The 20394-nt window shown below is 52.9% G+C and overlaps 8 protein-coding genes across 8 annotated transcripts; 4 read left to right on the top strand and 4 right to left on the bottom strand.

Moving 5' to 3' along the window:
- Positions 1-992: 992 nt before the first annotated feature.
- POX_b03307 (uncharacterized protein) lies at positions 993-2533 on the top strand (the record flags this gene model as incomplete). Its single annotated transcript, XM_050112205.1, has 2 exons — positions 993-995; positions 1733-2533. 2 exons carry the CDS (start codon positions 993-995, stop codon positions 2531-2533), a joined length of 804 nt encoding a protein of 267 aa, XP_049972551.1.
- A 759-nt stretch (positions 2534-3292) lies between these two features.
- On the bottom strand, positions 3293-6250 carry POX_b03306 (uncharacterized protein; the record flags this gene model as incomplete). The annotated part of the gene is made up of 7 exons (XM_050112204.1): positions 3293-3687; positions 3748-4897; positions 4965-5045; positions 5108-5635; positions 5733-5759; positions 5828-5929; positions 6116-6250. 7 exons carry the CDS (start codon positions 6248-6250, stop codon positions 3293-3295), a joined length of 2418 nt encoding a protein of 805 aa, XP_049972550.1.
- Positions 6251-6542: 292 nt separating this feature from the next.
- POX_b03304 (ATP-dependent RNA helicase dbp5) lies at positions 6543-8412 on the top strand (the record flags this gene model as incomplete). The annotated part of the gene is made up of 4 exons (XM_050112203.1): positions 6543-6630; positions 6889-7045; positions 7112-7847; positions 7933-8412. 4 exons carry the CDS (start codon positions 6543-6545, stop codon positions 8410-8412), a joined length of 1461 nt encoding a protein of 486 aa, XP_049972549.1.
- Positions 8413-9693: 1281 nt separating this feature from the next.
- POX_b03303 (uncharacterized protein) lies at positions 9694-10989 on the top strand (the record flags this gene model as incomplete). The annotated part of the gene is made up of 1 exon (XM_050112202.1): positions 9694-10989. One exon carries the CDS (start codon positions 9694-9696, stop codon positions 10987-10989), a length of 1296 nt encoding a protein of 431 aa, XP_049972548.1.
- A 179-nt stretch (positions 10990-11168) lies between these two features.
- POX_b03302 (uncharacterized protein) lies at positions 11169-13624 on the bottom strand (the record flags this gene model as incomplete). Its single annotated transcript, XM_050112201.1, has 6 exons — positions 11169-11531; positions 11630-11924; positions 11996-12416; positions 12467-13212; positions 13345-13557; positions 13620-13624. The coding sequence occupies 6 exons, from the start codon at positions 13622-13624 to the stop codon at positions 11169-11171; spliced, it is 2043 nt and encodes a 680-aa protein (XP_049972547.1).
- Positions 13625-14206: 582 nt separating this feature from the next.
- Positions 14207-15775, top strand: POX_b03301 (Uracil-regulated protein 1; the record flags this gene model as incomplete). The annotated part of the gene is made up of 4 exons (XM_050112200.1): positions 14207-14296; positions 14370-15326; positions 15421-15702; positions 15770-15775. The coding sequence occupies 4 exons, from the start codon at positions 14207-14209 to the stop codon at positions 15773-15775; spliced, it is 1335 nt and encodes a 444-aa protein (XP_049972546.1).
- Positions 15776-16338: 563 nt separating this feature from the next.
- On the bottom strand, positions 16339-17366 carry POX_b03300 (uncharacterized protein; the record flags this gene model as incomplete). The annotated part of the gene is made up of 2 exons (XM_050112199.1): positions 16339-16950; positions 17169-17366. The coding sequence occupies 2 exons, from the start codon at positions 17364-17366 to the stop codon at positions 16339-16341; spliced, it is 810 nt and encodes a 269-aa protein (XP_049972545.1).
- Positions 17367-18411: 1045 nt separating this feature from the next.
- Positions 18412-19458, bottom strand: POX_b03299 (Protein TOXD; the record flags this gene model as incomplete). The annotated part of the gene is made up of 1 exon (XM_050112198.1): positions 18412-19458. One exon carries the CDS (start codon positions 19456-19458, stop codon positions 18412-18414), a length of 1047 nt encoding a protein of 348 aa, XP_049972544.1.
- Between the last annotated feature and the right edge of the window lie 936 nt (positions 19459-20394).

Here is a 20394-nt window from a genome sequence, read left to right as displayed (position 1 = left end):
GTGGACACTCGTTCCCGGGACACCACGTATAGAGGCGCTCGACTCGACTGACGGACTTGCTACAGACCGGAGACGACTATGAGTATCCAGAGACCACGCCACACCAGCGCACAAGTACCAAGCCGGGTGCCAGACCCTCCCATGACGGATCACCGCTGCATTGCACATGTTTAGCTCTTCTACCGTCTTCAGTTAGATCGTCCCAGGGTTGGATGATATGGTGGTGTCGGTGCTGGAAGCTGGGCAGCTAAGCTCTTCTTTACTTGATATCGAAGAAGGGTCTGTTTGTGATGAACATGTCCATGGGACTGGAACCTACTACTCTTACCTTACTCATCAACAAATTTGTAAATGTTCACCGTAGTAGCTTGGAAGGCAGCAACTCCAGTACCCCGGCCAGGACAAGAACAGGGTACTCGGGCATATGTCATTTGATAGCGTCGTGCTGGAAAAAGGTACCAACTGCTCTGCGTTCCCCACCCGAAACGCGTTTCCAATTTCGACGATTACTCGATTGTGATTTCCCATTTCCCATTTTGTCTCTTCCGTCCCGTTTCTGTTCCATTGGATCCATTTTCAGCGAGGATTTTTGATTTCCATTTATCCTTCCCCCAAACCCTCGTGGCTAAACCCTCAAAGAGCGGTTCGGATCACTCACGCCATCCAACCACCCTTTTCCAAATCTGGCTGGAATGTGGAAACGCAAAAAAAAAAAAAAAAAAAAAAAAAAAAAAAAAAAAAATAGGACATTCCCCCATCCACTCCCTCCGTCTGTGCCCCCTCCTCCCCAAAACGTCACGTTCGACCAAAGAACTGCGACCCATGGCGGTTTCAGCCGACAGATGGGAAACTCCATCGGGCAGTATAAAGACTCACGGATTCGACCTCCCCGGTTGATCTACTCTCATCTTAACAAGGGATGCTCATCGACGGTCAGAAGTGGGCTTGTGAAGCTTGCATTCGAGGTCATCGAGTGTCCAGTTGTAAACATCATGGTATGTCTGAGAGTCGAGTATTCTGAAATGATTTACAATGCCCTCCTACCACCGTTGCCTGGATGCGTGACAGCTTCCGGCGATATGCTTCTATTCCCTTGCTGGCTGTTTACTTTCTTTGGTTTTATCTCGGGCAATAGCTGCGTGTCTGTGCGATTGTACAACCGGATCAATTGCCGATTCTGGTCCTGTGAGACTTTGCTCTTTACAGCTACAACACCGATATATCCCAATACTCGTGCTCTTTCATTTTCATCCTCTTAGATGCTTTTTGTCATTGAGGAATCTTCTACATCTGCATTTTCCAAGATATCAACCACTCTGACACGCTCTCTCTCTATCTCTCTTCAGACCGACCACTGATCCGTATCAAGCGCAAGGGCCGTCCCTTTGCGACTTGCTCTATCTGTCATGCCACTCCATGCGAGGCACCCTCGGAACATGCGCGACTCAAGCGCGAGGCGGAGCTGAAATCTCCTTCCTCATCATCATCATCATCAAAAGTAACGCATATACTCACATCAGAAAGAATTGGAGAAAGAGAGAGAGAAAAAAAAGACGAAGACCAAGATACCCAGCGCCTGCTTTTGGAAGAACCCAACTATCGGAAGGCCAGATTTCCTCGATGAATCGACCCGATGAGAGATAGAAACGGGGGAAGCACGAAATGACAAAAGATATGCAAAAGGCGGCGCAGGACAGGCATGGTGCTGATGTTCCTTTTTTCTGGTTTTTAGAAAGCAAGCCACGGCAGGCTCTACCCACGTCATCCCAGCTCCCACAGCTTCCTCCCCATCGCGCCGCGACCATCGAGCAAAAGTCGCGCCGAGAAAGACGCCGGTCCATCGTCCGTGTCCGGTGCGGAGGTCTCGTCGGCCGCGGTCTCACGCTCCGGGTCCATCTCTGCGGCATCCGTGTCGTCCTCGTCGCAGACTCCGCCTATTCACGGTTCGAAAGCCTCGTCCTCGCGCCGCTCCAAGACCCGCGGCAGTAGTGTTGGGGAGTGGTCCGGTTCCGAGGGATCAGGCTCCGGAACCGAAGCGTATGGTGGTCGTCTCGGTCGTCTGTGCCCGTCGACCTCTTCCTCCATCGCCAGTGCCAGTGCCAATGCCAGTGTCAATGTCTCTGTCCCCGTCTCCTCGGTCGAGATGAGTCGGGCCGGATCGACCGAAGGAATGGCTCTCGCATCGGGATCCGAGTCTTTAACCATGGATCCTACCATGTGCGGAACCATCTTTGATCCAATGTACTCGCTTGTCCCGGCCATGTCGGCCGTCTCCACGGCCGCCGAGTTGGTCGCCAACATCCCCATCCTCAGTCCCATGGAGGAAGTCAATCCGTTTGATTTCCCTCTCGATCACTCGCTCCGCCTCGGCGACCGAGCGCTAGAATACCTGGACGATCTGAACATGGACGTGGATCTGACCGAAGGATTGACGGACGAAGTCTTCGCCGTAGAAGACTGGTCCCGATATATGTGGTCGCCGGAAACCGGGTTCGAACATCTCGATACAGACTATCCGGCTACATCTCAATAACATTGGTTGTTCTGCCGGCGTGGCAGGTCTCTCCCACTGTTATGATTGATGATGACGACGCTTTACTTATCCCCCCATGTCCATTATGATTGTCTTCTTTCCATTCCTTGTTTTTTTTTTTCTTGGGAACAGAAAATTTTGATTTTGTTTCTTGAGCGATGAGAACTCCAGATCTGGAACAGAATTGAATTGAATCAGTTTGATTAAGTAACCTACTCGACCCGTTCCAGGCGGGATTATGCTGATTCTCGGGATGAAAATGGCATCATGCCCGTGCTAGATGGAATGGGATCTGATGGAGAGGCTGTCACTGAGTGCGGTGGATGCTGGAAAATCCACACCAGTCACCTACCTTAACCCATGAGTGAGGTCAGAGTAGGTTGACGGCTTGGAACAAAAATTGATCAACCGATTTAGCGATGGCAAGCTGGAAAAATTGCAAAATATGAATCAACAGGTATAAACTCAGATGCCTCGCCATGTTTATTTTTCCTCTTTTCCTTGGGCAAAAGGCTAGGAAATCGCGCTTCAAACCTGATGTTTATATCTAGGTAGGTAGCAGGAACGACGCAACGGAATCGCCAACTCAGTCAAGGATGGAATGTCTATGTACAGAAATGTAAGAGGAAAGAAAGAAGAAGAAAAAAAAAGAGGTCGTCGCAATGAAGCACCTGCTTTAGGTATGCTCTTTGTATACACAAGTGGTTTCTCGTTTCAACTGTATACACGATGTGGGGGAGGCGGGTAAGCATTCCAGAACTATACTTCCTGGATATAGTTGGCCGGAACACTCTTGGTAGTCCCACCTCGCTCGACATCCGCCCATCCATCCCCACTGTCTCGTGTCACCAGGACGAACCGATCACCCTCCGTCATTGACCATTCCGCATCACTTCGAGCTTCGTAGTCGTACAGCGCTTCGACGTACTGCAATTTCTTGGCGCCCCGCCGCGGGGCCACGGCCGGACCGACACGCTTAGGTGCCGCGCTGCCGGCCAAGGAGGCAGACGAGTTCGAGTAGATCGAGCCTGGTCGCTCGACCAGACCGGGACTGGCCGAGGGTGCGGGCGATGGTGTCGCGGTGGCTTCTACATATGAAGATGGGACCAGACCCTCCTGAGAGCCGACCCGGACACGCATCCAACCAGACCCGTCTGAGATAAATTAGTCTTCTCAACTGCTTTGCAAATCGGGAACTTCAAGATGGGACGTACCGTCGGGCTCTACAATGCTCACATCCTCCCCTTCTTGTACAGTCACTTCGTCGGCTCCCGTCGCTTGGAACGCATAGATCATCTTTCCTCGAGGTTCTGAGGATTTGGAAGCCGAGGAGAGATCGGTGCTCGGCGGTGCACTTACGTAGGCGGTTGGGGGAGGGGCCAATACTCGGTTGCGCTTGGCAGCACCGGTAGACTTGGCGGCCGGTGGCGCAGCTGGAGATGAATCGGGCGCATTTTCGGTCGAAGCGGAGGCTCCCACGTTGGTGGTCGACATGGACCGCGCAGTGCTGGCGGCATACCCCGAGCTCAGCGAATTCATCGTATTCTGACGAGTGAGAGAGGGTGCCGCATGGGATGCAGAAGGCGATCCATTATCGGCCGCCGGGGCAGCCCCCGCCTGTTCTTGCCGCAGGACCTTCAGTTTCTTCTTCTCCTCCTTCGATTGTTCGCCAGGGCATTCAGCGGGGACCTTCATCTGACATTTGCTGTGGCAGGTATAGCCACAGTCCAGGCAGTCAAAGCCCTTGGCGGAGAGACCCCAGATTCGCTCACCACAGAGGTCACAGTTGGTGGGAATCTTGAAGGTTTGCGAGCGGAAATTGTGGTTCTTGGCTCCCAGAGATAAATCTCCAGCGACGGAGATGATGGTTGCTGTTTCAACTTCTGCCGTCACCCACTTCCGTTCAACTTCATGCAAGGCCTCTTGCAGATAGAAGATGCCTCGGACCGCTTCCACCTCGCTGCGCTTGTCCTTGCCCTGCTGAATAGCCTCACGTGCCTTTTTGCTGTTCTCCACCTCCCGTCGCTTCTTGTCAGCTTCCACTCGTAGCTCGCGCACCTGGGCCTTGCTCTTCCCAAGAACATTGCGCAAAAAGACTTTGGCTGCCTCATCCGTGATGATGGAGGCGTCGTCATGCCAAACCGGACTGGGTTCGAAGCCCATGTCCGCGGGTTCCTGGGCTTGTGACACGTTATGTTGAAGGAACATCATCGAGTCGAGGCGCGGGTCGTTGCGAGGAATCTCATTTAGGAGATTTGTGCAGTGATTGAGACTGTTTGTGATCGCTTGTTTCTCGAGCTGCGCTGCAAGACACCACAAGGCATTCAGCCTTTTGACCCTGATCTCATTGAGGTCTTGTAACCCCTGTTCGATGCATCAGAGCCAGCTTCGTCAGCCAGAAAGAGAGATCGGATCAAAAGTGGGGACGTACATTCAGAACATCAGGGACATATTCATGGAAGAACTTTTCCTTGAGCTTATTGGTCACATTGATGCGGATAAGGTAGAGATTCTGCAAGAGAGACCAGGCTTTAGTTGACTTGTTTAATTGGACGTAAGAGGTACCGATTTCACCTTGTAGTTGTTCATCTCCAGGATTTGCTGTTGATATGCTGTCTGGGCCTTGACTTTTCCATGATCAAAAGAGGACTCCGTCTTCTTACGTCGCGATTCCACTTCCTGGCAAGCCCCGTCATATTTCCCCTTTGCCTTCTTCAACTCGCCATAAGCGGCCTCACGTTCTTTCTCGAGCTTGGCGTGGTATTCAGCATGGGATTTGCGAATTTCCTCGAATTGAGAGGCGGCCTGCTTCAGAGGCTCGGCCACGTGCCCTAGCAAATCCGTCGCGAACTTGTCTCGCTCTGCCGCGTGCGATTCGATCGAGTTCAATTGGGTTGTCCAGGTTGTCAAGGATGCGCTCTCGAGGGAACCGGGGGTTAACGTAGGGGTATCGCCGACGCTCAGAGAGCTGATCTTCTTGGATTTGCGATCTTGGTATTTCCGGCACAGCCCACTCAATTTGGCTGCGTATTCCTTTTCAATGGCACTGCGCTCGCGGTAAAATTGTTGGATCTCATCGAGCCACACTATACCATTCGATACCTATGCGACATCGCGGTGTTAGTTCTCGTCCGGGGGACACGGGGGTCGATGACGACGTAATGGTTGCGGGGAGGAGCGCGAGATGTGGACAACACACCCAGGCATTGACCGGCTTGAAATTATCCTAAAGTCGATAATTCAGTCAGTCGGAATCGCTTCTGGCACCAAAGCAAGGTCCGGAATCCAAATCACCTTGAGCTCCGCCCCGAATTGGGGAGCAATGTCAGCTGCCGCCATGGCCGTAGTGAGGTCGCAAGCAGATCGCGCATGGGCTGTTGCTGAGGACTCGGGTGTCTGGAAGTGCTAATTACTCAGCACTGGCAGGAATTCCCAGACTCCTCCAAGAGCTTTCTCAACGAGAGTTCTTGTGTCGGGAAGTTTGTCGAAGTCGGTGCCAATTAGGACAGAGGAACGATGATCGCAACGCCCAACATGGGGAGAAGGCGGGGAACCTCGCAGGTGCCTGTGACCATACCATACGCCGGTATTGCTCTGGCGCTGGATCTCAGGCACCGGGTGGGAGGCCTGGTCAGGCAGCCTTTCGGAGGCAGATACCATACCGTTTCCATCTTTCCCAGATAGGCCAAGCTCGGTCGTCTCGCCGCCCAGCGTCATTTCTGCTCTCGCCGGTGTTTGCGTTCCGCGGCGCATCAAACTTGACAATCGCATCGCTGTGCCCTGGGTTTCCTCTTCTGGAAATCAATCACTCGACTGCTGCCTCCTCTCTGCAGCTGACGCCTACCACAAACAATCCTCATCCCTTTCCCGCGTCGCGAATATAAAAGGCCCTCGATTTCACCTCCTCAACTCTCTCTGCCCCACCACCACCCCTCGTCTACAATCTTCAACTTACAACTTTGAATACCCACTTAACTACCTGACACATCTGTCAACTCAACCTTTCAACATGTCAACTGAAAACACCGAGACCGCCGGCTCCTTGGCCGACCGCATCACCAAGCCCGATGAATCTGTGCAGCCTGCCACCTCCAACGGTATGAGTCTTGATCCCCAGTCGCCGCGCACACTCTTTTCACTCTTCCAAAGCCGCCCTGTCACAATTTTCTCATCTCTCCGTGAAATTCTTTTATTCGTTTGATATTCGCCACTCGCTGGGACTATCTCTCGCCGGATGAGAGAACAGTTCAGGCCTGGTGCATCTGCCCGCGCACGTTTTCACAAATGCGACAGACATGCAGGATCACTCGACCTGGTACCTCGCGCTGACATCTTTTGCTATTGTTGCGATATAGGTTCTACCGAAGAGAAGAAGGATGACGGTGCTGGCGTAGCTGCCCAGGGATCAAGTCTGCAGGAGCCCGAGTTCGACGTCGAGGTCAAGCTGAGTGACCTCCAAGCGGACCCGAACAACCCTCTGTTCTCCGTCAAGCGGTTCGAGGATCTCGGCCTGTAAGTCGCCTTTTCTGAACATCTGTTTTACACTGCACATAACTAATCAGTACTGTCCTGTGGCAGTGACCCCCGTATCCTGAAAGGCCTGTCCGCGATGAATTTCCGAAAGCCGTCCAAGGTGCAAGAGCGTGCGCTGCCCCTGTTGATGCACAATCCTCCCAAGAACCTCATTGGGCAATCTCAGTCTGGTACTGGCAAGACGGCTGCCTTTGTTTTGAACGTTTTGAGCCGTCTTGATCTCTCCACCGAGGAAATGCGGGCGACTCCTCAGGCCCTCATTCTAGCTCCTACCCGTGAGCTTGCTCGTCAGATTGGTGGCGTGATCCGCGACATCGGTCAGTTCCTTGAGGGGTTGACCATTGGCATTGCTGTTCCCATGGACCCGTCTGAGCGCCCCAAGCGCATGACCGCTGCGGCCGTCGTTGGAACACCCGGCACCGTCGCCGAGCTGATCAAGCGACGAATCCTGAACCCTACCCAGTTCAAGGTCCTCGTCCTGGACGAGGCTGACAATATGCTCGAGGGACAGGGTCTGGGCGACCAGTGCATCCGCACCAAGGGCATGCTGCCCAGGAACATTCAAGTGGTCCTCTTTTCTGCAACATTCCCTCCCCTTGTCCGCACCTACGCCATGAAGTTTGCTCCGGAAGCCAACGAGATCACCCTGCGCCACGAGGAGCTGACCGTCGACGGGATCAAGCAGCTGTACATGGACTGTGCGACCGACGAGCAAAAGTACAACAGTCTGGTCCAGCTTTATGGACTGCTGACCGTTGGCTCGTCTATCATCTTCGTCGGAGTAAGTTGCCGTGCCCCCATCACGATAGATCCGTTTTGTTTGCCCAAGTCTCTCGCGAGTTCTCACTAACCGTTACCAAATGTAGACTCGTGTGGCAGCCGCGGAGATTGAGAAGCGCATGACCGCGGAGGGACATACGGTGGCTTCCCTCACTGGTGGTATTGATGGCGCTCAGCGTGACGCGGTCATTGATGCCTTCCGCAGTGGTGAGGCCAAGGTGCTCATCACAACCAACGTCCTCGCTCGTGGCATTGACGTGTCCACGGTCTCCCTCGTCGTCAACTACGACGTTCCGGTGGTCATTCCTCAAGGCAGTCGTCAGCGCCAGCCTGACTTCCAGACCTATCTCCACCGTATCGGTCGGACAGGTCGTTTCGGTCGAATTGGTGTGGCCATCACCTTCGTGTCGAACCGGGAAGAATGGAACTGGCTTCGACAGATCCAGGAACACTTTGGCTGCGCAATCGAGCAGCTGGACACTTCGGACTGGGACGAGGTCGAGCGGATGATCAAGAAGACCATCAAGAACACCCGGGCACAGGCGAAATTCGCGACAGGTCAGTAGCCTGGCCCCCTTGATGTGATCTATCTTGGGTGATGATTTACGGTTCTCTCCAGACTGGCCCATACACCCATGTCTGGAGGTAGAAATAAAAATTTGATGAAAATGTTCTAGCATGATGACTAGATAATCTCTTGCTGCAGGTCATGACGCGGCTATCTGAATGATGCCGTAATGGAAATGAATGAATTTTAAAATAAAATAACAAAAATGAAAAAGAATTTCACTTCATCTACTGCCCCCTCTTGGAGAAGCTCGGCTTGCCCTGTCACGTGCACTCTTCAGACTTTCTTCCGATATGAAACCTTAGTTGTGTTGGAGAGATGGAATCCTTTCCTTCCGTTCGATTTCGTCTCACCGATGAGCTCACAATCAAGGCCATCAGGGGCAAAGCCTTGGGCCATCACATGTGAAGGGAACTGTTGACCAGGACCCGCAATGATTCTATTCCAGAACTTCGATTGGATCCGACCCCTGTTCCTACTAACATCTTAGTCTGACTACTTGCTGTTAGTGCTCGTTCACTAGCAGATTTTCTGTACGGGCCCTGGTCCCTGGCTAAATGGGGAAGCGCATGGCTCATTTGGCCTGTGTACTGCGTCTTATCACTTTCTTCTTGCTCTACAAGTTCAAGGCACCGCGTAACAAAATGGAGCCTGGCAAAAACTTTTGGCTGTGCGGCGGCTCAAGCAGCAACAATGCCCTTCCGCTCTCGTTGTCCGAACTCTTACCGTATAGCGCCTACAAACCTTTTGCGTGACCCGCAAAAATGAGTCGCAACCGAACCGCTCCACCCAAGACTAAGCGCCGCTCAAGCGGCCGCCAAGGTCCGCTTGGCGTCTTGGCGTGCTCTAGCAAGGACGGTTTTAGAGCCAAATCTGGTCGTCGACCATTGCTCGCGGCCCAGTGAATCTTGTCAGAATCACTCATCCGACCCTAACTTTGGAGCTAGAGCAGTACTAACGGGAATTGGCTAGACTTTTAATTTCAACCGGCGCAACGAGCGAGCTGCGACTCGGAAAACATATGTGAGCGCAATGCTAGCTTGACAGGAAGCTTGCTGCCCATGGGCTCCCGTTAAGGGGGGCCGCCGGCTCAGCGAATGTAGTCTCGACGCTATGAGATGTGGACCTCATCGACAGGCACGCGGGTTGCGAGAACATTATTCAAAACGCTTATAACGTGCCACAAATCCCCTCATCATGCGGCCATTTCCTTTACGTGTCCATTTACTTTCGCCTGGGCAAAGCTTGTCACTTCCGAAGTGGAGTGGAGACTCGAATCATGGGGATCATTACTGCCTCGCGATTTCTCTTCCTTGCATTACTGAATCTCGCCAAGTCTAATGCCTCGCCATGGATTGGAACTCAATACGTGGAGGTTGTGGTCACCAGCGACTACTACAGAGACGAAACGGTGACGACGTTCATTCCTGTCAGCCCAATCGTATCAAACCCCCCCGTCCTCAGCACGTTCACTGCGTACGGTGATGACTACTATGGGCCTGAAGTCACAGCCATCAATCGTGTGATTGCCCCGTCGGCCGGGATCCCGCTTGATGATCTTTCGTCCCCCGACCTGCAATACTGGGTTATTCTCACCTTGACGCCGCCATCATCATGTTCCTTTACCAATACACCCACCCCGACGACCAAGACTTGCTCAGTTGATGTGCCCAGAGATGCACAGGGATTTGTTACTCCAACCGCGACCGCCATCTCATCCGGGTCTTGGTACACAACCACTGGAATGTTGCTGGAGCCCAGCGCGATTCCCAAACTCGCGCTAGACAGCGCCAGTAAGGACTGCATGCCGTATCGGTGGACGGTCTGCGACGGGGACAGCAGTGTCTCTTCCACCGGCACACACGGCACATCAAAGTTCTGTTACGATTACACCGACACTCTACTCGTCTCGGACTCGGCCATCGGTGGCGGAACATGCTGTGACGATGTCTGCAAACGGACCTGGGGCATTTCTCTGACCCAGCTCATTCTGATCATCTGCTTCTCATGGACCGGACTTTGGCTTATTGCCAGTATTTGGGAAACATGGGTGATCTTCCGGCGCGCCATGGTGGGCAAAAAGAGTCGTCGCGGTGTTCCTACTTGCTTCATCTTCATTTGGACCCTCTTGTTTTGTCTCATGGTGCGGACGAGAAAGCCCGTCTATGAAAAGACACCCGAACAGCAGGAATGGCTCACGGAGAGATGGAAGGCCATGTCGGCAGGAGCCAAGATTGGCATGTGGTTAAGGAATCTTTTCAAGACGACTGATCCCTCGGCTAAGCTCTTGCAGGAGAATGGAATGATGCACGATCCGTCTCTGGGTCCTCCCGTCTATTATTCTTCACCCGGAGGTGCACCTCTCGACGGCCCTGGTGCCTCTGGCGCTCCTAGTGGTTCTCCTCCTGCTCCTCCTTCAATGCCCGTTGACCCCATACCCGGGCAGACTCAGATATCGGAGAAGGAGGCGCATGTGACAGTATCGCCATCCATGGACGACGTCTCTCAGACCGAGAGCACGGTTGAACACAAGGATGAGCCTCGGGTTACGACTACGTCTGTTCGTGAGAGTTAGGGCGAACACTTCAACGTGATGAAGGTTGCACCAACGACATCATCATCTCACTGCTTCAGGGGTTGTCTCTTCTTGAAATCCTTCCACTCAAAAGGGAATCACCACTCTCGTATCAGAACCACCACATGTACAATTATTACCTTTCAAATGACTCTACTCATGTAATGCAATGATGATAATCAAAAAAGCCATTGGCTATGAGCCACTCCGCAGTCAAGCGTATTCAAAAAGTCCAGACCTCCCCCTGACAACATCTGATCAAAGTCAATAAACGAGGCAACGCCAACATCGCCATTGGCGAAGGAAGCCTCAGGCTCCAGAACCTCATCAATGATTTCGGAAAAGATCTTAGCAGCCCGTTGAAAGAGCGCATAGTTTGAGTTATCGGGGCGGACGATGGTCTCTAAATGAGAAATGAACACACTCAGATTGCGAATCAAGGCAGAGCGGGAGCCTTCGTAAAGAAAGGATTCGCCCGTTCGCTTTTGATGCTGGAGTGCTTTGACGAGGAGACTCGCACTCGGGAACCCGTACAGCAAAACCTGTAGAATGTCCGCTTCCAGTCAGCTTCCTAACAAAAAGGGATGCTTGATCACGGTGATGAGCACGAGGTGGAAAGTATTGAGCCGGGGGTACTGACGGTCCACATGAAATCAGACCGAACAATGTCGGCCATCTGCTCCTTGGGGGTACCCAGCGCCAAGACCGAGCAAAGAATTTCCGCACTGACTGATAGCAAGGCAGGTGTACCCCGGGGGTTTTCGTTTCCGGCAAGTAACCGCTGTATCAGCAGGTCGTTGTATAGATATGCCAAATACGACACGGCAAGCAGAGCACACGCAGAAACGGAATACCCTTTATCCCAGCATTGCGAAGTATATCGAAGATGAGAGGGCAATGCTTCCCACGCAAGACGTGAGCGGCGAGAGATATTGCTTGAAAAATGTCAGTACGTTTCATTCATCATTCAGTCATCGTGGCACCTCCAGCAAATTGTGGGACTCACTTGAGTAGATCGACAACTTGCGAGGTCACATTCTGTAAGGAGAGCTCAAGTATCTCTTCACGGAAGGTGCTCACAATGAAGCGGACTCTCATCCACGAAGAGCGCTGAAAGACACTGTGGACATTCCAGTTCGCAGAGTCCAAATCACCTGGCGCGTAAGCCAGTCTGACTTGATTCGATAGAAATGCATCGTCAGGGAGATCGAGGGGCATTTGGCAATCTGAGTACCGCAAGGGGATTCTCGGAGGTCGGCCCAGAAACGTGGCAATGCTTTTATCAAGCTGATAAGCCGCCGCAAACACCCGGCGTCTTGATTCCACGAGGAGTTGGGGCAGTTCATTAGGCCTTGTACTCTCTCTGTGGAGGCCCAGGGCGAACATGTCTGTGGACAGTTCCCCTAGCCGGTTCCAGCACTTGGGACCTATACAATCAGCTTTGGTCTGCTGGTTGTTTGAAAGACAGTCAACTCACTCGAGCTCCAGTTCATTTTATCAGTCAGCAGCAAATTTTCATGTATCAGCCATATTGTGAGGTCGTTCAGCGGGGTCAGCATTTTGCAGATGTGGAGCGCAGCGTCGCTCGCTGCCAGCATCTTGCGCGAAAAATTCACGGCGGATGTTTCACTCTCCGACTTGTCACGAGCCAACCCCATTTTGCGTGCTCTTCCCGCCAGCGAACAGATCACTCCGAGAATCTCAAGGCGGATGGCAGGTCCGGTGAACAGGCGATGAAACTCCTCCCCCGTAGTGCTCGGGGGAATCGTCAATGTTTTGGCGGTGTTTTGAATCACTCGGATAGTCAAAGAGTGCGCAGCATGCTCGGGATCTTCTATGCGGACACGTTCTTCACACATCGCCTTCAAGGGCCCAATCGTGTTCAAGATGAGCGGCGCGGGAATGGCGGCGCTCTGATTCAGGTCATAGTACTCACACAGCAGGGACTCAATGATTGAAAAGTCGCCCAGGCTGCACAGAATATCAGTCACTTTCTGCGTCCAGTACGCAGGCAGCACGCGCTGTGCATTTTCGTCGTCACATTCACCTTGCTCTGCGGCAAGGAGGTCTATATCGTCCGTCAAAGGGGAGACAAAACTCGTTGGCCCGAAGTATCCTGCCAGAATTGGTTTGGATCTCGACCCAGCGTCTTCAGCTGGAGCATGGCCAATGGGGTTTGGGATGACCGTGGCCTCTGCGGATTCCCTGGCCGGAGTGATGCTGCTGCATCCGCAAATAATTCAATTTGAATCAGTGTCACGAGCCGTGAAGGAGGAGGAAGGCATCGTCAGAGAAGCTCTTCTGAACAAGAGGACATCCCCTTGGGCTGGGTTCACGACCTATGCCACCACGCACCTTGCTTGGACATCTCGCTGAAAGGGAACATCCTCAATCACCGAGTGGGAGCGCCGGGCCTTCGCCCGAGTCATGGGTGCCGGATGGTAGAGACAGCGCGAGGATATCCCACGGCTTTGGCATCGACTGCAGATCGGCACCGCATGATCACAGCGCACCTTATCACGGCGACATGGCTCGCACGATGCTGGTTTACCGTTTCTGCGGCGCGCACTATTACCACTCGCATGTCAGCGGCCAAAAAATGCATTGTGGAGAGATCGCAGTTGGTTTACCTCATGATGATGATGATCTACTACCGTACAATCGTTGGAAGCATCTTGAACTCTCGTCGCCCCAGTAACATCGCAGTTGTCCTCTGCGAAGAGAACGATTCTTCGGCGTTCCAACTCCGGTCAGACTCAGGGGGACAGACTGGTCAGTCCGAACTCCGAAGACCAGCGGGCGTGAAGTGGGTCTTGGCGCCGGGGCTGCCCCAGAATCGACATGAGATAACGTCCTGGTGGGGACTGCCGAACGATCTGTACCGAGGACCCAAACAATCACGTCCATTGTGGCATCTCCAGCCCTCCAGACATGATTTCCACTCCTGTTATCGATCCCCACGAAGGGCGATAACCTGCAGGACGATGACGCCTCGCAGATAACAAGACAAAAAGGTGACCGCTCTGTCCGCTGCTGATAAGCTGATAACGTGCGGGGGAAGTCACATGGCCGGCCCTCCCCTCGTGCTGCATGGCTACCCTTTAAACCCGGCCCAGCTTTGTGGTTGGGTTCTGAAAGCCTAACGAACTTCATTTCGTGTTCTGACTTTCTCTCTCTCTCTCTCTCTGCCTCTCTGTCGATCTTCTTCATCGTGATCATGGTGGAAACTGAACCCATCGCCAACATGCCAGAGCCCACTCTCCCGTCTCCCACCTCACCCAAGTCCCACTATAGCAAACATATCATTGTGAGTGTGTTTGGCCTGGACTGGCAGAAAGCTCCGTCAGGGAAAAAAGACCATTTGATCTGACTGCCAGCAGTTGACGACCTATCCTGGTCAGAGTGGAATTGACCCTGTCCCCCTGGAATGGGGTGCCGCCGATGCCAAATCTCGAGGTCCAGTGATTGTCTCCCGCAGCAATAATCTCGTCAAACGTCGCAATGCTATCGGCGCTCACGGAGGTAGCTACAGTATCTACAATGCCTTGGCCGTGGCGGCGGGTGAATTGGATGCGGATTTCCGCCCCGACTTGCGTAACAGTCAACCCACCTTTGACTTTCCTTGGCAACAAGCATGGGGGGACAAGTCCAAGATTGTGTCCATGGACCCTTTTGGCCATGACATTGTCAACCAGTATAAAGAGGAGCTTGAGGCAGGCTGGGACATTCGGCCCACCATGGCGGTGACACGTGCCAACATGAAGCTGGCCGAGATTGCAGAGGCCGTGCGTGATGGGCAACTCGAAGTCGATGGCTCCATTGTGGTAGACTCGTCCGGTGAAGTGCGAGTGACCAAGGTTGCAGTGGAGCCCGTGTGGTACTTACCCGGTGTGGCCGAGCGATTTGGTGTGGATGAGGGCACTCTCCGTCGGACTTTGTTTGAGCACACGGGTGGCAGCTACCCTGAGCTGATCACCCGTCCGGACTTGAAGGTCTTCCTACCTCCTATTGGCGGGTTAACAGTATATATCTTCGGACCTCCCGAGCGCGTGTCAGACGAGAAAGTCAAGCTGGCTCTGCGAATTCACGACGAATGCAATGGTAGTGACGTGTTTCAGTCCGACATCTGCACATGCCGACCATACCTTGCATTTGGTATTCGCGAGGCAATCCGTGAGGCCCAGAATGGTGGCAGTGGTGTGGTGATCTATTTCCGCAAGGAAGGTCGTGCTCTGGGAGAGGTGATCAAATACTTGGTATACAATGCGCGGAAGCGAGGAGGCGATACGGCCGATAAATACTTCACCCGAACGGAGAATATTGCTGGCGTCAGAGATGTAAGTCTGCGCATTCCCCCGGCCATCATGAGGTTGATTGGGTCCACATGGTCCTGTGTTCTGACCTCGTGCCTTTTTTTTTCTTTCTTGCTAGATGCGCTTCCAAGCCCTGATGCCGGACATTCTCCACTGGCTTGGCGTCAAGAAGATTGATAAGATGTTGTCCATGTCCAATATGAAACATGACGCGATTGTAGACTCGGGTATCAAGATCTTGGAGCGAATTCCGATTCCGGATGAGATGATTCCCAGTGACTCTCGCGTCGAGATTGATGCAAAGATCAATGCTGGATACTTTACGACCGGCAAGCAGATTACCATGGATGATCTCGCTGCCGTACGTGGTCGTGGCTGGGAGAAATGGGAGGATGTGGAGGTATGTACTACGTTTTCAGTGGGGATCCGGCATCTCGGACTCATATCTGACTGACAACTACCTTCAGCACTAAATCTTTTGATTCATCTGGTCTGAATCAGCCCGTCCCGGGCAGAACTGGAGCATGGTCTCTAGTGCGACTGGAAGAGTGATACATTTAACTTGGGGGGGGGGGGGGGATACGTTTACCATGTCTGAACCATATTCATTTCATCCATTAAAAATGCATTAGATGCTCTCAATACCCTGTCATTCTCGCGGGATGGGATTTATCTTCACATCAATGATGAGGGGTTGAATGGAATGTAAACACTGAACTTCGTGAGATCTGTGCCAACGCAGAATTGTACCAGAGCCGTTCGGGTTCATTGACAGAGAGATAGATCTAAGATTGTACCTGAGGCTCCGACTGTTCATCACTTGAAGAAATGAGCCAGTCCAACATATACAAACAGAAACCACTGGAATCAATCATCAATGTTAAAATCTGACGATCAACCTTAGCATCCGACCAGTCACGATGCTGGTGACCCAAACCCAAGGATCCCGGATGAGCCTTTCCGACCAACCACACCCTCGAGACACGATCACCTTTGTCGCGTGCGTGGAGAAGGATTCCACCCCCAACTGCTCCCATCATCGAAGATGCTTCTTAATCAACTGCGACAGCATCCGAGTCATATGCTGATAAGCCTCCTGCCTCTTCGCTTCGAAATTCGCAAACGCCTCCTTAGCACTTCCCACCGGGATCTGATCCTTGCCCTCACACAGACCCGCCCACGCCTCCTCGGTAAACTCATCCAACGGCATTCCGATTAAGTGCCCATCCTTCAAATCCGGCTGATGCTTCGTATCGTGCAACTCGGTCTGCACCGCGGGTGGATAGAGTTCCAGCACCTTGATGTTTCCCGGTCCGGACTCCAGCTGAGTGCGTAGCGCCAGAATGAAGTGGTGCAGTGCGGCCTTGGTGGCGCCGTAGTTGGGACAGCGCATCATGGGGACGAGGGCGAGTTGGGAAGTGGTGAAGCCGAGCAGGGTTGGGTGGTCCTGTTGGGTTTGGAGGTGGGGGATGAAGGCCTTGGCGAGACGGACGGCGGAGGAGTAGTTGGTGATTAATTCGGTGTCGAACATGTCCATGTCTACTGTTTCTGGCTTGGAGAAGTCAAAGGGGCGCTGGATTCCCGAGTTCACGAGGATGCAGTCGAGATCGGGATTGTCGGCGATGATTTCGGATGCGAAGTTGGGGATCTGTTGGGATTGAATAGGGTCAGTAGTGCTCGGTATGGTGTTTCTCATTCTTCTTCTGAGGGGTGTTCTTGGTTGCTGTTTTCTTTTATTTCTGTGCAGATAGCAGTATGGCTGGAGATGGCCGGGCTCTGGGTATATGAGATTGGAGAGACAAGACATCGCACGCAGAAGGATGTTGGTGTGTGAAATATTTTTTCGTTTCAATTACACAAACTAACCTGATCCAACTGTGTTATATCAAACACCTTGGTCCTGACCTTGTCAGAACCATATTTTTTCGCAAAAGCGTCGAGATTCTCCTTTCGACGACCAGTCACAATCACCGGCGTGCCATTCTCAACAACCTTGGCAGCCAGAGCTTGGCCAATGCCCGAGGTGGCACCAATGATCAAAACTTTCTTGTAATCAAACGGCATGATTCTCTCGGAAAATTAAACAGGATCTCTATGGTGTAGCCCAGGTATATGTGACAAAGTGCAAGCCAATAGATAGATTGAAGATCGTGGGAGAATAGCAAGGTCGTGCAAGGGTACGACAAGTAAGAGGTAAAAATCCAAGGAGACCTGGACTTGGATTCAATGCTTCCCAGTCAACTCATTTATATCGAGATCCATGACGTCCTCTTCTGCGCGATTCCAGGTTCTCTCCGAAATCCTGATTTTTAAGCAAGGATTGCCCCGACCGCGTCCATTGGAGACCGATGGCATTTCCACCTTCCATCACAGTGGTAAGGGAAGTTAATCGTCAATGATAGAAGCAAAATCGAACACCGTCAGGTGCGGCCTAGAGGTCAGTCCGTCCGCGATCATCACTGATCGAGCTTGTGGACTGAAAGACAGATGATTAATTCCCGGCTAAGTATTCACGCGCCGCTGAGGAGTCTCGCGAAGAGGTCCAAGCTCCAGTGGATGATGGCCGGGCCTGTCGGTTCTTGTCGAAGCTTAAACCTAAGCATTGGGGCCGTACCGCGCCAAGATGGAGGAGGATGAGTCGAAACAGGGCTTGGCTGACGAGAAGGAATCACATAGTGGGGATGTTTCTTCAGAAAATGGGAATCGGTGCGCTCTTTCAATTGAAAGTATCCTTCAGCGGTGCACCTTGTAGATAGGAGACAAAACTCCCGGTGCCCGCGGTGCCTGGTGAAGTGGATTGATGCAGAGAAACACAATTTATGCGGCACCGTCGCAAGCCGACAAGCCCGATCTTCTAATGTATCTAGTGGGTATGAGGTGTAAATGTCAAATTTGTAACCAGTGGACACTGATTCCAACTCCATGATCGGATTGTAGCTAGATTCCATTTTGTTTCTACGGGGATGATTACTTTGGCGGGGTCAAGTTGCTTCATGACCGGCCCAAAAATCCCACGGGAAAGCAGAGGAAGGTGACTCGAACATTGGGAAAGAAAATCATCGTTGGAATTGATCGCTGTGATAGAGGTTCATAAATCATATTCATACATTCAAGGAGTCTCGGAGACGTTGTAGACCAGCTTCTCTCCGCTGACCTTGTCCTCCTTCAGCAGCTTCAGGCCCTCAATGACGCCCTTGAGACCATCCTTGCCGACCTTGGGAGGGTGCACCTTAACCTTGCCCTGGGCGAGCAGGTCCTCGGCAATGGGCACGAACTTGGCAGCGTGAGCCAGATCCTCAGGCTTGGCGGGAATGTCCATGTTGCCAAACTTGAAAGCCTCGCCCATGGCAGTGTAACCGAGGGTCGAGCGGCTGTTGACGTTGTCGCGCTCGACCTTGACGGGGAGCAGAGCGCTGTATTCACCACCTTCGGTGGAGATGGCCTGCTCGCAGAACTTGGCGCTGGGGGCGAGGGAGATACAGTCAAAGACGAGCTTCAGCTTGTTGTCGGTCTCCTTGCGGATGTTGGCGGCCGCCTCGGGGTCCTTGTAATCGTAGACGGAATCGGCACCGAGGCTGCGGACCAGATCGAAGTTGTGGGGGGAGCAGGTCGTGATGACCTTGTAGCCGGACAGCTTGGCGTACTGGATGGCGAGGGTACCGGTCGCCGTGGAGCCACCGTAGATCAGGATGGGGGTCTGGTCCTTGATGGGCTCGGTGGGCAGGGCCAACTTCAGGCTCTGGTAGAGACCCTGACCGACAGTGAGGGTGCCGACACCCAGAGTGGCAGCCTCCTGGAAGCTCAAGTTGTCGGGAATCTTGATCTGCACGTCACCCTTGGCGACGATGTACTCGGCAAAGGCACCGTCCTCGGGTTGGACGGCATTACCACCGTGAGCGAAACCACAGATGCGGTCACCCTTCTTCCAGGGCTTCTTCACGTCCTTGCCGACTTCCTCGACGACACCGGCAAAGTCACAACCGACCAAGACTCCGGGAGGAGACAGGAAAGCAACGTGCTTCCAATCCGTGGGGTTCAAGCCGACGCTAACGTTCTTGACCAGCACGTAGTCGTCGCGCAGCGCTGGGACAGGTCGGTCGGTCACGAGACCTTCCTTCTTGGGTTCGACGACAACAATCGCTTTTTGAGTAGGCATGATGACGAAAGGGTGGGATGTTCAGTGGAGGGGGAAGGTGGGAGAAGAAAGTGAGCGGGATCTTGATTGAGAGCCGGAAGGAGTCGACTTCTTAAAGCTTGCCCGGTGTCACCCATCAAAGGTCCACGCTAGAATCATCGATTTGAAAGGAGGACCCTGACAAATCGCCGCTCAGACTTCCTCTTTGGAGGAGCTCCTCCGGCTGTGCCGCCGAGTGATGACGAAAGTTGTACTCCCCGAACATGACGACGGACCACCGAGTGGAACCCCGTCGCTGGAGACTCCACCAGTTTCCACTAAAATCCCATCGCCGGCTTTCGTGTTGGAGGCGAGCTCAACGCAAGTGCGAGATGATCATTCGCTCCAAGGAAATAAGGTAATCACGATGGGATTGGTCTTCATCTATCCCCGATGAATGATTACTTGACTTGCCAGGTACTCCCCCGGAAGAAGAGCTTGATCTGACGTTGTGAAATGGAGGGCGTGGTTTCCCGCTGCTCTTGGATGGCCAGCATACATTATCAGGTCTCACCGGGTTCAATGTCCAGATATTCAGTGTTCAATCTTGGGTGAATCGGTGTCCCCTCTGGTCGGCAACGGACGATCTATCGTGACTATCGTCTCCATAGACCGGCACGACATTATCCCGGCGGGCAGATTGATTCCTCAGAACGCGAACGAAATGAAAGATTTTTGAAAAGGTGCCTCGGCTGAAGATGGGGAGGCAAGGCGGTCAACCAGAGTTGAATATGGGGAGTTATCCACTTCACCGCCCGGCTGGTGCCAAATTAGGTGCTGACCACCCTACGCTGACCAAACTCAGATCCACAGACGGTGGAGAGGGCTGCTGATTCATAAGCATGACTTCCTGAAGATTCCTTCTCACAGACCACCAATATCGTTTGGCTCGCTTGATATCGACGGGTGGCATTACTC

This window comes from Penicillium oxalicum, chromosome II (assembly GCF_001723175.1).
Source record: "Penicillium oxalicum strain HP7-1 chromosome II, whole genome shotgun sequence".
Taxonomy (NCBI): domain Eukaryota; kingdom Fungi; phylum Ascomycota; class Eurotiomycetes; order Eurotiales; family Aspergillaceae; genus Penicillium; species Penicillium oxalicum.
Note: the sequence above shows the minus strand (reverse complement) of the source record. Positions and strands in the feature narration are given on the sequence as shown.